General features: G+C 39.2%; 1 protein-coding gene across 1 annotated transcript in view; it reads left to right on the top strand.

Annotated features, from left to right (window-relative positions):
* RASA1 (RAS p21 protein activator 1) overlaps positions 1-13,769 on the top strand; it is a 65,516-nt gene that overhangs the window by 12,682 nt on the left and 39,065 nt on the right. Inside the window, exons 2-4 of the mRNA XM_084278838.1 lie at positions 6,271-6,420; positions 9,843-9,978; positions 11,902-11,972. Coding sequence (XP_084134964.1) covers positions 6,271-6,420; positions 9,843-9,978; positions 11,902-11,972 — 357 coding nt within the window. The remainder of the gene's footprint in view (positions 1-6,270; positions 6,421-9,842; positions 9,979-11,901; positions 11,973-13,769) is intronic.

Raw genomic sequence — 13,769 nt, 5'->3', positions numbered from 1 at the left:
ATAATGAGTTCCAGAACTCATTTCCTAAGATGATCCTTTAGTAAGAAAATACAAGCCTTTCCAAGAGCTATTTCCAGGCAGTTTAGCTATACTTCACCTTATTGGTGGTGGCTTTTGCAAAAAGGAGTTTGGTGATCAGTTTTCATTTCAGTAAGCATATAACAGGTAGGACTGGAAGAAAGCTTTGTGTTGTGTTGGGTGCTGTGCTGCTGTCACATCTCTGTCTCTTTAAAAGTTTATAGCATTGTTTGCTATAGAAATTGAAACTTTCAGAACCTTTCTTTGCTTAGTGTGAAGTTTTTAAAATGTGTTCCCTTTTAACTGTATGCTTCTCTTCACATAGTCATTTTGGTAAGATATACTGAGGTATTTGGTTGATCTCTTCTAGCCCAGAGCTGATGTAAACTCTGCTGAAGTGTTTTAACTGCTTCATTTGGAGGTGTGTGGAGGCCCCATGGTTAACAGGTTGACACAGCTGGTGTGCTGAGGAGTGCCTATGATAGTAGTGACTTTCCCTGTTAGTCAGCAGGTTCCTGGTCCAGAAGTGCAGCATGTTTTCCACGTGCTGTTTCTAAGGGATTTGAGGACAGTCAAATGAGAAAAGCCACAGTTAGTCTTCATTAGGCTTACTTTGATTACACTTACATTTATTGTACTGCCTCTTAGGAAAATGCAAGGGGTATAATAACATAAAAAACACCTCCCTGCCTTTCCTAGAAGAGTATGTAACAACTTACATCCATACTGGACAAAGAACATCTACTTGGCTTCACATTTCTCTTGTTTCATTACCTTAAATGTGCAACCAGTTAAGTGGTTGACACATATTTGCAGAGTTTTTTCTGGCAGGAAGCTTGTTGTGATGTGGAGAACTGCAAAGCCTTGGTTAAAAATTGGTAACTATGGAATGGCAGTGAGAGAAGGAGAATATGAATTAAGTAAAGTCTGGGTGAAACTTAATCTCTTCAAAGAATGTCTATAAAGGAAGTAATGCAGCCGTACACATCTGACAGAGATGGGAGATGAAAGTGTTCAAAGGCAGAGCCTGGGTAAAAATGGTAAAATTAAGTATGTGTTTTAGGCAGAGAGGAACTGGAACAGTGAATAGGAGCATCAGGTCTCCTGGTGGAAGGCTTGAGAGGGGATGGTTGGTGTCAACAGGATGAGAAGAACAAATAGAAATGCAGGACATTTTGTCGTGTTTTCTCTGCATTGAAATTTCCCTGTGCCGATTGAAGTTAATGTTCCCAGTTTACTTTTGCTTCTAATGGTGACAGAGCTCACAGAGGGGGGTAAAGAGAACTTGTAACCCTTGGAAGGTACTAAGGCAGTGACTGAATTGATAGGAAGGGAGATCTGACCATGCCTTCTAGAAGTTCTGCATTCTTCATACGGGTTTTGTTGAAGCAGCAAGGTGTGGCTAAGTGGGTGAAGTGGATGTGGCATTTGATGACTCTTTTTCCGGTGCACCATAGCGTTTTCTCTAGACGGAAAGAGAGAGGTCTGCAGCTGTTATCAGCATCTGCATTTGTACTAAGTTGCTGAAAAGCACTTTTACTCCCCTTCAGCACTTTCTCTTCCATTCACTCCTCCCCAGCCTGATGTGGATCTAAGTTCATAGCAAAGTAAGTAAAAATTGCGGTGTGCTCTAACAGTGAAATTTTTTAGTGGAGCAACAATGTTTAGGGTATTTGCTTTTCCCACATGTGAAAAGGAAATGCATAAATAAAAGGTTTTGGTTCAACACCGTGGCGTGCACAATAGCAAATGCTTTCTTCCAGATGGTAAATTCACCACCTGCAACATCTTTGTGAACAGCAGAGGATGTTCACCAACATGCTGTTTGCAGCCTCATGGACCTTGCAGTGTGTCCATGTCTGGGGCAGAACTCCTTTGACTTGCTCAGCCATGAACTAGCTGACGGGATGCAGTGAAAGCCGCATTCCTGCTCACAGGAGGCTGAGCCTAGTGAGGCTGATGTGACTGGGTGCCTGATACCCCAGCATCTTCCATGGAACAAGGGAGAATTCGGGAGCTCTTGTTCTCAGGCCAGAGGTTGCGCAGCTCTAACCACAGTGGAGTTCATCTCAGGAGGTTCATGACCTGGCTTATTACAGCTGTCAGCCACCCGATGCGGCTGTGGCTGCAGAGCGGCACCGTTCTACACAGCTGTCAGCTGCTTCTCTGTGTGTGTAGAAGCTGATTGTGCCGCTGTTGTGCCAGCTTTCTGTTTGCTGTAACTAGGTTTGTGATACGTAAGGCTGCAGTTCTGAACATGCTGCCTTTGATTCAAACTGGCAGATGTAGTTTCTTGAGCAGCTTCTGGCCGGTTTGTGAAACTTAGAAGCCTATTTTTGGCCTAGCCTAAGAAGCACAATAAAGGTTGCAATTTGAGTAGCAATTTTACAAGTTTGTTACAGCAGTTAAACTAGTGATCATGGAAATAAACACCTAAATTGTGTTTGTAAGACATTTTATAGTTGAACCACCCACAACTTCAGTTGCAAGGCTACTTGTGTTTTCTCGTTTAATGCATCTTATGTAGCTATTGCATTGTCAGGGCACTAGCTGTGATTCAGAGTGTCATTTAATTATGTTTGCTCAGAATGCTGTGAAGATAGTGGGACTGTCAGCATTTAAAAATGTGCAAAGTTAATGTTAGAAGCACAAAAGCATTCCTAGGTAAGACTAGGCAAGGAAGCAGAGGTGGAGATCAAGCAGATCTTTGGTGCAGGACATACATCTAGTGAGTTAACAGCTTTGAGTGAGAGCATTTGGTAAGTCACAGCCATAGAACCTTAGTTCTGCTTACAAGACTCAGAGTGAACTGTAGGTAGGAGTCCCTTTAACATCTGTTTGGAAGTGGTGCTTGATGTAAATCAAGAGATCTGGTTAAGCATTGCTTCTGACTGTAAGCACATTAAACTTGAAGCTGTTACGGTTGCAAAATGCTGAAGTTATTCATCTTGACATATAAAAAACTCGAAATGGTGCAGACCCTCAAAGAGGGAAGGGTGGATTCTTGTGTATTTTTGCAGAAACTCTGAACTCGAGCTTCATTGAGATACCTGATTGAGGGTTAAAACCAGAGAGTCTGGGATTTGTTATACTTCAGCATTCATGATAGCCTGGTCCTATCATTCAGAGTGTTTTGCACTCAACTCTGATGAAATTCCAAGTAGTTCGTTCATGTTACTTGCACTTTCCTTGCATAGCACTGAGTATTAGCTGGATCTTCCTTTACAATTGATAATACAGCATAAGTGATCTTGACAGTTTTCACTAGTATGAATTTGTGTTCAGTACATTAGCCAATATTCACAGAAAATATAATCTCCAGATGTACTTCAGAGCAAAAAAAACCCTTCACAACCTTTTAGCAGAAGTATTAATAAAAAAATGCCACTCCTTAATTGAGCACTTGATAGCCTTAAATTGGATCAAGTACTGCAGTTTTGTAAAATAGCCTGTACTATCTCACATGAAACTAAATGAAGCTGTTGATGCAAAGCTGGAGACTGCATCTTCATAATATCAAAAATGAGCAGTAGCTGGATGAAATATGAGACATATGCTTCTGAAAATGAAGTCTTTCAACACTCATGCTGCTTGTTGCTTGAGTAAAGTGGTTCTGTCTAGTGATGAAACTGCTCTCTGGAAAAATGCAGTTATTTCTTGACAAGCATTTTGCATACTCTCGTGCTATCTTAAAAGCTTGTACTTCAGTGTGTATCCTGTTTTTTAAAGATGTGTGCTATCTGCAGAAGCTTCCTGAGGATACCACTTGAGCTGTATTCTGCTGTCATTGCTCAGCCATTTGTATCTTTATGCCATTCAGTAGTTAAATTCAGTGCTGATACTTACTTCCAAGGCTACTGGTATAAAGTTGTCAGTGTTACCCTAATGCACTGTGAGCTGTAAAATACAGTGTATGAGCTGTAAGATACAGTGTATTTTGTCAGCTATTAATACTTCAAAGAAGTGCTCAGTGACGCTGAGTTTAATTGCACACAGATACTAACTAGAAATTTTTATTTCAAAAAACAAACCTCTCCTGTAATGGGGAAGCAAATAAATTTTAGCCCAGCTTCTGCTTTAGCTTGGGAATAAACCGTCTTCTGCTGTGCCTGGTATAAACCAGTTGAATGGGAGAGAATACAAGTAGCCTGATTGGCATTAGAGGAAGTGATCTCCCATATGTGGGATATATACCTGTGTACATGTATTGCTGGCATCACCTCTTTGTTCAGAGCTTCTGGTCTTAAAATTGGAACGCCCAAGCTTATGCAATCACTGTAAGAAATCCGTCCCCTTACAGAGGAGCTGAGTGTTCTGTGTGCAAGTAATCCTGCCTTTTTGTTTTCCTAGGATGTTTGTTATTAGTCATTTGCATTCTTACTGACACTCCCACCTTCCCCATTTTGAAATTGTGCCCTTAAGTTTGGAATTGTAATGCAATGTCTCTCTCCGCAGAGTTAAGATCATTTTTCTCAAGTGGCTGATAAGTAGAAACAAATAAAAGCTTAGTGAAGCTATTGTTCGTTTAAAATAGGCTTTATGGAATGTTTGTTTCAAAGAATTTCTCCATCAGGAAGGTTTCTTGTGTCTCTGGGGAGTTTGTTACTCGTGAAAGTCAGTCTATCCAGAATAGCAAAGCCTGGTGGCTGTGAATATGATGGGAATGAACAAACTTGGGCTCCAGCCATGCTGTGCACACTGATAAGCAGGATATTTCATCCTAGGTATTTCAAAAATAGACAGTTGTGTGTGATGTTTTTTAACTTCTTAAAGGAACCCCCTGGTAGGGGTAATGTGATCCACTATTCTCAAACCATCTTTAAGTGAGAGCTTGCTGTCTGTGAGGCTGCGTCGCTCAGGAGAGGGATGATTCAGGATCTCGCTGGTCTGACTGCAGCAGCCTCACATGCTCGTGAGTGGTACAGAGAGAACAGGACTTTTGCTGGTTTACTTTGGGTCAGGATGAAGAAGAGAAGCAAACGAGAGCTGTACTAGCAACCACAGTGGTGCTGCTTCTGTTGGTATACATGATGTTGGTTTAGTCTATCTGATTTTCACTCTGATAAAAGCTTTTGCTTCCAATTCATAGAAGAAAAATGCTTCTGGTCAGATTTTATCAACAGATCAGCTTTTTTTTTTTTCTTCTTTCTCCCCCCCTTGTTTTTTTGGGTGGGTTTTTTGGTTTGGGTTTTTTTTTGTGTGTGTTGGTTGATTGGGGTTTTTTTTAACTGCAATCTGTGCAATTTTTTGGTATTAGTTCAAAAGGTTATTTACATATCTCTTCCAAAATGCATTTTTGTGACTTTTTCAAGTTGTATGTGAATTGGTAGAATGAAGAGGCGAGTAGTCTGAAATGGTGGATGATTTAAATTACCTAAAACAGTGTCTGTGTGGAAGCTGATGCTTTCTTAAGTGTATAAATGAAAGGTTGGATTAAGCATAGTTAGTTGATGGGTGCAGAGCTGATAAATTACTACAGTATGTAGCTGTGGGTGATGAGAACAATGCTCAGCTTTATATTTGAATGGTGCTCTCTACCGCTGCTTTTTTTTTTAATTAAAAAAATGTAATACTTGAGTGAAGTGTACTGACAGAGGCTGTGTAAATAAGCTGAGGTAATGCTAATGAATTCTTGAATGGTAGCAGACTAACCTTTACTTGAGACTGAAGTGTTCCGCTGTCGCGCTTTGCAGTCTGTGATTTGCCATGCCTCTGTCTGCACTGGCTTTTAATTGATAGGAAAGACTGTTTTCAGGCTGGACGGTGGTCTGGTGGCTGCTGTCACTCCGTTCAGTGCAGGTTGTGCTTCGGCAGTATCTGTGTTTTGTCAGCAGAGAAACAGGTTGTTACAATTCCCATCTCAGTTTATGCTTTTGGAAAACCCAGCCTGAACCAAAGCCCATGTAGGATTAAGATAGAACAATCTTACAAGTCAGATCAGTCGCCTCTCATTCTGTTTTGTTTCAAATAAGCAAATTAAGGAGGAGAAAGAAGAAAAAGGAAATGTGTAGATCCTCTGGCCCATGGGAGAAGCAGGTTATCAGAAATACATACCATATGCCATCTTAGAGTGTAGATAATATATATTTAGTATATGCTGCCTTAAAAATATCATTTATTGGAAATAAATAAACTGAGAGGTTGAGCGTGTAAAGATGTGGTAACTTTGAAACTAAGGTTTGGAGTTAAATCAGTTCCAAGTGAAAGTTTTTGTGAGTTTTCATACCTCTTAACTGTTACTCTCTTTTTCAGGTGGTATCATGGGAAACTTGACAGAACTATTGCAGAGGAACGTCTGCGACAGGCAGGGAAGCCTGGAAGTTACCTTATTCGAGAGAGTGATCGGAGACCAGGTTCATTTGTGCTTTCATTCCTTAGTAAAGCAAATGTCAATCATTTTAGGTGAGAATAATCTTATTTTATTTTAAAATACTGTATTCTGGTTGTTTTGGAGTTTAGAACACAATAGAGTACAAACAAAACGCCCATTGTATTATAATCTAATATTCTGCTAGTTTTTTTCTTGCATGGTGTACAGCTTTTTTACTTGTGTTTGATTGTTTTAAAATACGCTGCTTAAAGATTATTTTATAGGCTGAAGAACAAAAATGTGAGGAAAAAACAACACCAGGGTAGAGAAGCCTGTCTAAAGTGGTTGTGAATAGACATAAAGCAGCTTGTGGGTTTCATGGGTCAGTCAAAGAGATTGTTCAGGAGTCTGTTCCGTAGCAGCTCACAGGACATACTTGACGTGCTAGCCCATTGGCTTGCTTCCTTAATTTTGAGGGGAAAAAATGGAAAGAACACCAAAACTCAAAAACCCAAGAAGAAACAAAGAGATTATGTATCTAATAATCTGAAGGTTGGCTGGAAACATTTCAGTATGTGCTTAGAACAACTAATTCTAATACAAGTAGCTCTTTATCCAGAGTTGTAACTAGGATTAGTTTACTATTGTCAGACTGAGTACATTAGTGAGTTCATTTATGTGTTAGTGTAAATGAGATGTGCTCTGAGAAGAGCTTGAAGGTTAGTCAGCAAGTGGAGTCCTGCGGTGTAATGTTCATCTTAACAAAACAGGAAAGCAAATGTTTCTTCAGCAGTAGAGGAAGTCTTTGTCAGTTGTCTTGATAGCAACAAACAGATTCAAAGCCAGTTCAACTTCTGAAAGTGGGAATTATTCAGAATGCTAACAGATGAACCACTATGTGTGTGGTTTGCCAGTGTAGGGGATTTTTGGTTGCATCTGCTGTGTGATGATGTGTGGTTCAGAGGTCCTGATCTACCATTGACACGAAGGCGTAATTCTCTGAAGCACAGACTGTGTAGCACAGAAACAGTACCTCCTGTTTGCATCTTGCCATCTGATCTTTCAGTTTCAACTGCTCAGCTATACTCACAGTGGAGTTGGGAACTGGTTGCAGTAGCAGAAATGTAAACTGTGCTACTACTTTCTTTCTAGTGCTGTTTTTAGTGTCTTGAGTTATGTTTAATAACTTGTTCTTTTAAGGTCTGTGTCAGGCAGTTGACTATTGGTTCATGCCCACCATAGAAGAGTTTCTGGCATCTCAGGTAGAAAATAATCCAGTGGCTTCTGATTCCCTAAGGGAATTTTCAAGCCCTAAAGAACCTTTCATTCTGGGATGGGTAAAGCATACAGAGGCAAATACCTAAAGGGAATGAATTTGTTTGTGTTACACTCAAGAAGTGTTCACCTCAACAATGACAGCCCCAAAGTGACTTCAAGCAAATAAAGGGGTGGGTTTCCTATGTCCCAGGTAGTGGAAGTGCTGTTTCCACCAAAGCTTGATTTTTAGCAGTTACAGCCTACCAGGAATGGGTGAAACTTCCATTGCTAGAAAATATCCTTCATATTTTTTTTTCCTAAAAGTTTTATTTTTGACATCAAACTTTACTTAGATTTCTGTGCAGCTGAAATTCCAACATTTTAGATGAAAGCTTCTTAAACTCTTTTAACTTTTCTGGTGCCTCTTGAAGGTTGCATCCAGACATATTCTCACACAGCATATGACTGATTTATATCACATGAACCTGTCAAAACTAGATTTTTTTCACTGAGGCGTTACCTTTTTTGATGAGTCAGTGATACAAAATATTTTGAACAAAAATATTTATCACCTAATCTTGTCACTCACAATTTTCTGTGATTACAGAAGGCTTTCTGTATTTGCTAGCTCAGTGTTCTGAAGAAAGGTTTCATGTAAGTTTGATGAAATAATAATCAAAACTCTAAATTTCATTTGGAACCCAATTTCTATTGAATAATTTACCAAGGAGTCTTAGAGAAAAGAAAATATCTAGGCTGTGTCCGAGAAGTTACATTGTTTTCTGACACCCCTTATAGAGCTATATACTTAAAAACTTCAGATATCATCTCTGAAAAACTAATCTTTGTATACCTGTTATATTACCATTTGAGAGAAATGATTTTGTTCAGAGAATTGACTGACAGAGAGGATATTTGGACAGGGATGCATCAGAATAATGACCTGCTAAAGAAAAACAAATGAATGAAGGCTACTCATTTGGAATGAAGGCTACTCAATTGGGATGAAGGACAGATTTTTTTGGCAGTTTGAATTTTATTTTTTTTCCCCACCATTTGTTTTTGAGTTGTTGATGAGCTTTGTGAAGAGGTCAAGGGAAATAGAACCCTAAGAAGATGAAAATACATTCTTTTGAAATATTCATAAGATAATGTGTGTGTCTTCCTGAGAAATAGAGACACAATTAATACAAGCTTTTGGATTAATTTTTTTAATGTCAGCATTTTCTTAGCTTGGTAATAATTTGTTACTCAATTTGTTACATTTTTGTAAGAATGCAAGTGAGTTGCTACTCGGGACTCCTGTCTCATCTGTGTAGCTGGAAAAATTCAGGTCTGCAAGATGCCATTGATTCACACACTAGAATAATTTTGGATTGTCTTATGAAAACTATTAATCTTGTCTCAGTTCACATACTTCACTTTTGCCAATGACTCTTGAGTGTACCAGGAGCTTCTTGAGTACTGTTAACTCGTACTTAGATAACTTCTGACTGCTTTTAGAATTCACATTGGCTATCAGTGTGAACAGACATGGGTGTGTGGTTATTTTTGATATATCCAAGCATTAATAAAACTCTGTACTCAGTGTGAACAGACATGGGTGTGTGGTTATTTTTGATATATCCAAGCATTAATAAAACTCTGTACTTTCAGAAAAACGCAAGCTTTACAAGATTAAAATGAACAGTTTTGTAAGACCTCTTTATTTCTTCTTGAAAATAACTATGAAAATGCTTTTGCAAGCTTCTTTTCCATTAGTTAGCAAGTTATTAAGTACTAGGAGATACTTTATTCCAAAGTAATTTCATAATTCGTAATGTGGATGCTAAACTAACGGTAAGTGACTGATTTTTGAAGCTGTTTGTGTTCTGCACTGTAAAATCAAGAGCAATTATTTCTTATTAAAATATTTTAATACATTGTTAAATTTGTATAAGCCTGTTACAAAAGGTGTACCTCCTGCATGATACAGTAATGCTGTTACTGTCCACTGTTACACTGCTGCTGTTACACTGTGGCACTATTTCATTTGCCATTTTACAATTTCATTATAGAGTTATGTTTATTGACTTTTTTTTTTTGGTGAATCAGCGTGTCCTTGACAGTCTTAAAATACTTACATTTAGTAGAAGCCTGTAATACTGCATTTTGCTGAAAGTAGATGCTGTTTTTAAAATTAAAGATCTTAATTCCCTATTTCTTTAAAAAACAAAAAGCAAACATTTTCTTATGTCAAGCTTTTGTTTTTTAACAGGATTATTGCCATGTGTGGAGACTATTACATTGGGGGACGTCGTTTTGCTTCTCTCTCGGACCTAATTGGTTATTACAGTCATGTCTCCTGTTTGCTGAAAGGGGAAAAGCTCTTATTTCCAGTAGCACCTCCAGAGGCAAGTAGAAAAATTGTCATAGTAAAGTTTTTGTTATTTACTTAGATGTCAGTAACTTTAATCACCATTTGTAGTTGTCTTTGAAAAAAGCATTGTAGACAGTTCCCTATAAGTCTGCGTAGGTTCAGTGTATGTTGAGTTTTTATGATGCAAATCAGTACACTTAGGTTTGGAGAAGGGTGGCTTCTGTGAGAAGCTGCTAGAAGCTTCCCCCATGTCTGACATACCAACACCAGTCAGCTCCAAGGTGGATTCACTGCTGGCCAAGGCCGAGCCCATCAAGGTTGATGGTAGTGCCTCTGGGGAAGCAAAGTTCAGAAAGGGGGGGGGGGAACGAATAGCAGCTTCTAAAACCAGAGAAAGGAGTGAGAAGATGTGGGAAACTTTGCAGACACCAGGCACTGTAGACACAGTGACAAGGTGAGCAAAGATTCCACTGCAGCCTGTAGAGAAGACCGTGGTGAGGCAGGGTGTCCCCCTCCAGCCCATGGAGGCCCATGGTAGAGCAAGTATCCAGCTGCAGCCCATGAAGAACCCCATGGTAGAGCAGGTGGAGGCACCCAAAGGAGGTTTTGACCCCGTGGGAAGTCAGTGCTGGAGTAGACTCCTGGCAGGACCTGCAGAGAGGGGCCCACGCTTGAACAGGTTTGCTGGGGCGACTTGTGACTCCATGGGGGACCAGCCTGGAGCAGCCTGGGCCTGAATGTCTGCATCCCATGGAAGGGACCTGTGCTGGGGCAGTTGGTGAAGCCCTGTGGGAAAGGGCTCACATTGGAGGAGGTAGTGGAGGACAGTCTGCCATGAGAAGGAACAGGGGAAGGGCGTGAGGGGTCCTTTCCTGATGGGGAAGGAGTGGCAGAGACAACATCTGATGGACTGATCCCCAACCCCATTCCCATTCCCCTGTGCTGCTTTGACGGGGAGGAGAGAGAGAGACTTTGATAGTAAAGTTGATCCTGAGAAGAAGGAAGGGGTGGGGGACAGAGACTTGAAGGTTTGGGCTTATTTCTTATTATCCTGCTCTGTTTGGATTGGTAATAAATGAGACAAATTTTTTCCTAAGTTGAGTCTGTTTTCCCTGTGATGGCAGTTGGTGAGTGATCTCTCCCTGTCCTTGTCTCAACCCATGAGCTTTTTGTGATACCTTTTTTCCCCCACCCAGCTGAGGAAGGCAGGGATAGAGCAGCTGTGGGGGGCACCTGGCCTTCAGCCAGGGTCAATCCACCACAGTAAGGACTTTGTACTGATAAAAATGAATCATTAAAAAAATTAAATTTGCTATTTAAGAGAGTTTGTAATGAGAAGGCTATATATCAGTTGTTGTGATTATCTGCAAATACAGTAAGTGAAGTTGTAGTAAACAGAAATAAACAAGAAAATGTGCAGCTTTTGCTTTGTAAAATGCACCACTGTAGTGTAACCTTTACTGATCTCTGCTGTTTTGTGTATCTGGCAACGGCTTCAAAATAAAATACATATCCTGGAAATAATACAGGTTTCTGAAGATGGGGCTTCTTTTACAGGCCAATACTTTATAAACAACATAAATAACTGGAATTAAGGAAAACATTGCATAATGCTGCCCTGCAAACAAAACCCAACACCTAAATAAAGGCATGTCTGATTTTTAAGGAAATTACCACTCAGAGTGGAAGGAAGTTTAAAAATATGCTTTTACCAGAATTATTATTTTGAAGATGATCTATATTATCTGTCGTGGTAGAAACAAAATGACAGCTCACACAGCTAACTGTGAATTATGCTTTTCTAGCTGTCAGTGGTTTTGAGCTTTGAAAATTTAAAACTGGCAAGGGGGATATAAGTGACTGTTAACCACTCTTTGGAGTAGCATAAGGCAGGGGAGAAGGATTCGGTGCTGGAAAAAGAAAAACATTATCATCTTTGTTGTCTTTTAAATTGCAGCCTGTGGAGGACAGGAGGAGAGTTCGAGCAATTCTACCTTACACCAAAGTGCCAGAAACTGATGAAATAAGGTACATTTAAATTATAGTAGCAGTTTTGAAATTCTCAAGAATGTTTATAAATACTGATGATTTAAGTAGGTATTTATATGCAAATACTGTCCAGTTGCTTCTTAAACTTAACACAAGCTAAAGGATGTTGCCTCTCTGGGTTTGATTTGGGGTTTGGTGTTTTGTTTTGTTCTGGTTTGGGTTTTTTTTGGGGGGATGGGTTTTCTGTTGTTACTGTCTACTTCTAATTCTCACCACTTTTTTTTTTAACTAATTGGAAGAGAAGTTACATTAGTATTTTTACTTCCAGAAACCTAATATTGAAGTTTTGAGGTATGTTTTATAGAGCACTGCTTTTTTTCCCCAAGAGGGTAGCTTTGCTTATGAAAGCATCCTTTGCAGAAATGCCTTATGTGAGAGTGTGTGTAATAAGTGAGCTGGGCTTTTTTCCTGATCTGCCAGAGAAGTAATAGCCGATAAATAGTTCAAACCAAACCAGTTCTAAACACTAGAAGTAGAATGTGAGCATTGACAACTCACAGCTGGAAGGGTGTTTAATGTCACCTTTAAAATAAGAAAAAGGAGCAAAGTTAAAAAAGCTTTATCCTTAGTGTTTTAGTATTCATTTTCTTACCTGTGTTTAGAAACTTGGTGACTAGTTTTTCTAAATTTTCTTCTCTGCCCATAAAACAAGACAGAGAATTCTTCTCCCTTCCTTCTCATCCCTCCCTTCTTTTGAAAGAGTCTGTATTGAACAGTGATACTTTTCAATGTGTAATCTCCTGTAATTCTAAGATCTTAAAAAATACTGAATTGCAGGTCTGTTACATTTTCTTAATTCTCATTAACTGTTACCCATTCCTTTCTAACATTGGTAACTTAATAATCTTTTAATGATTACCTATAGTCCTCACCTTTCAAGAGATGGTATGTGGAAAAGAAACAAAAACAACAGCCCCATAACCAATAGAAGGACAAGTGCTGGTTGCTTGGAATTGATACTGCTGTTGTGAGCTGTCACAGCTGTATCTTTCAGATGGAAAAGTAGGAGGATTTGAAAGACATTTGTCATCATTTTCAATCTCTAATGAGACAATCTTTGTTCCATAAGTTGTTTTAACACACTGTTTGAATTGGGAATTGGCTTGGTTTTGAGAGTATTAGCCTAAGATACAGGGAAACATACAGAGCTTTGTATCCTCATTGGGGTGAAAATTTATACCAGGGATCACAATCCAATCCTACCCCACCTCTTTAAAGAATGCTATGAGGGTATTTGTCTTGGAGATAATGTTTTTCTAAGCAGGTGAGAAGATGGTAAAACAGGAATGGGAGTCTAATTGCATATTGCAAGACAGGCTTCCTACTATGTGCAAGAATAAAAATACAGATTGTGTCCAGTAAGTGCCATATTGTACCTACTACTGCAAGAGGAAAAAGGATTTTATTGCTTTGCTATCATAACAGAAAATGTAGAAAATTATACCTTTTCTCCCTCTTCTACTGTGCAGCTGAAATGCAAAGTTCTTGGGGTTTGAGGTATACACTGCTACAGTAGTCCTGTTCATACCATAGCTGGGTCCAAAGTTCTCTGTTCTGAGTCAAATTAATACACTCTTGAAGGTTCCCCAGAATCTTGATTTAAAATTTTAATATCTTAGTTCGTATTTTAAAACTTTGATGTATTACAGGGCTACTTTCAGCCTGTGTCTCATGCAGAAACTTAATATAAAGGTCTTTATTAGAGATGATGGAAAGTGCTTTTTCTGTGTGTCACCCATTTAGGCTTTAGGTTCATTATCAGCTGAATTTATCCTG

The sequence above is a fragment of the Gallinula chloropus genome (genome assembly GCF_964237585.1).
Source record: "Gallinula chloropus genome assembly, chromosome: Z".
In the NCBI taxonomy this organism is placed as follows: domain Eukaryota; kingdom Metazoa; phylum Chordata; class Aves; order Gruiformes; family Rallidae; genus Gallinula; species Gallinula chloropus.
Note: the sequence above shows the minus strand (reverse complement) of the source record. Positions and strands in the feature narration are given on the sequence as shown.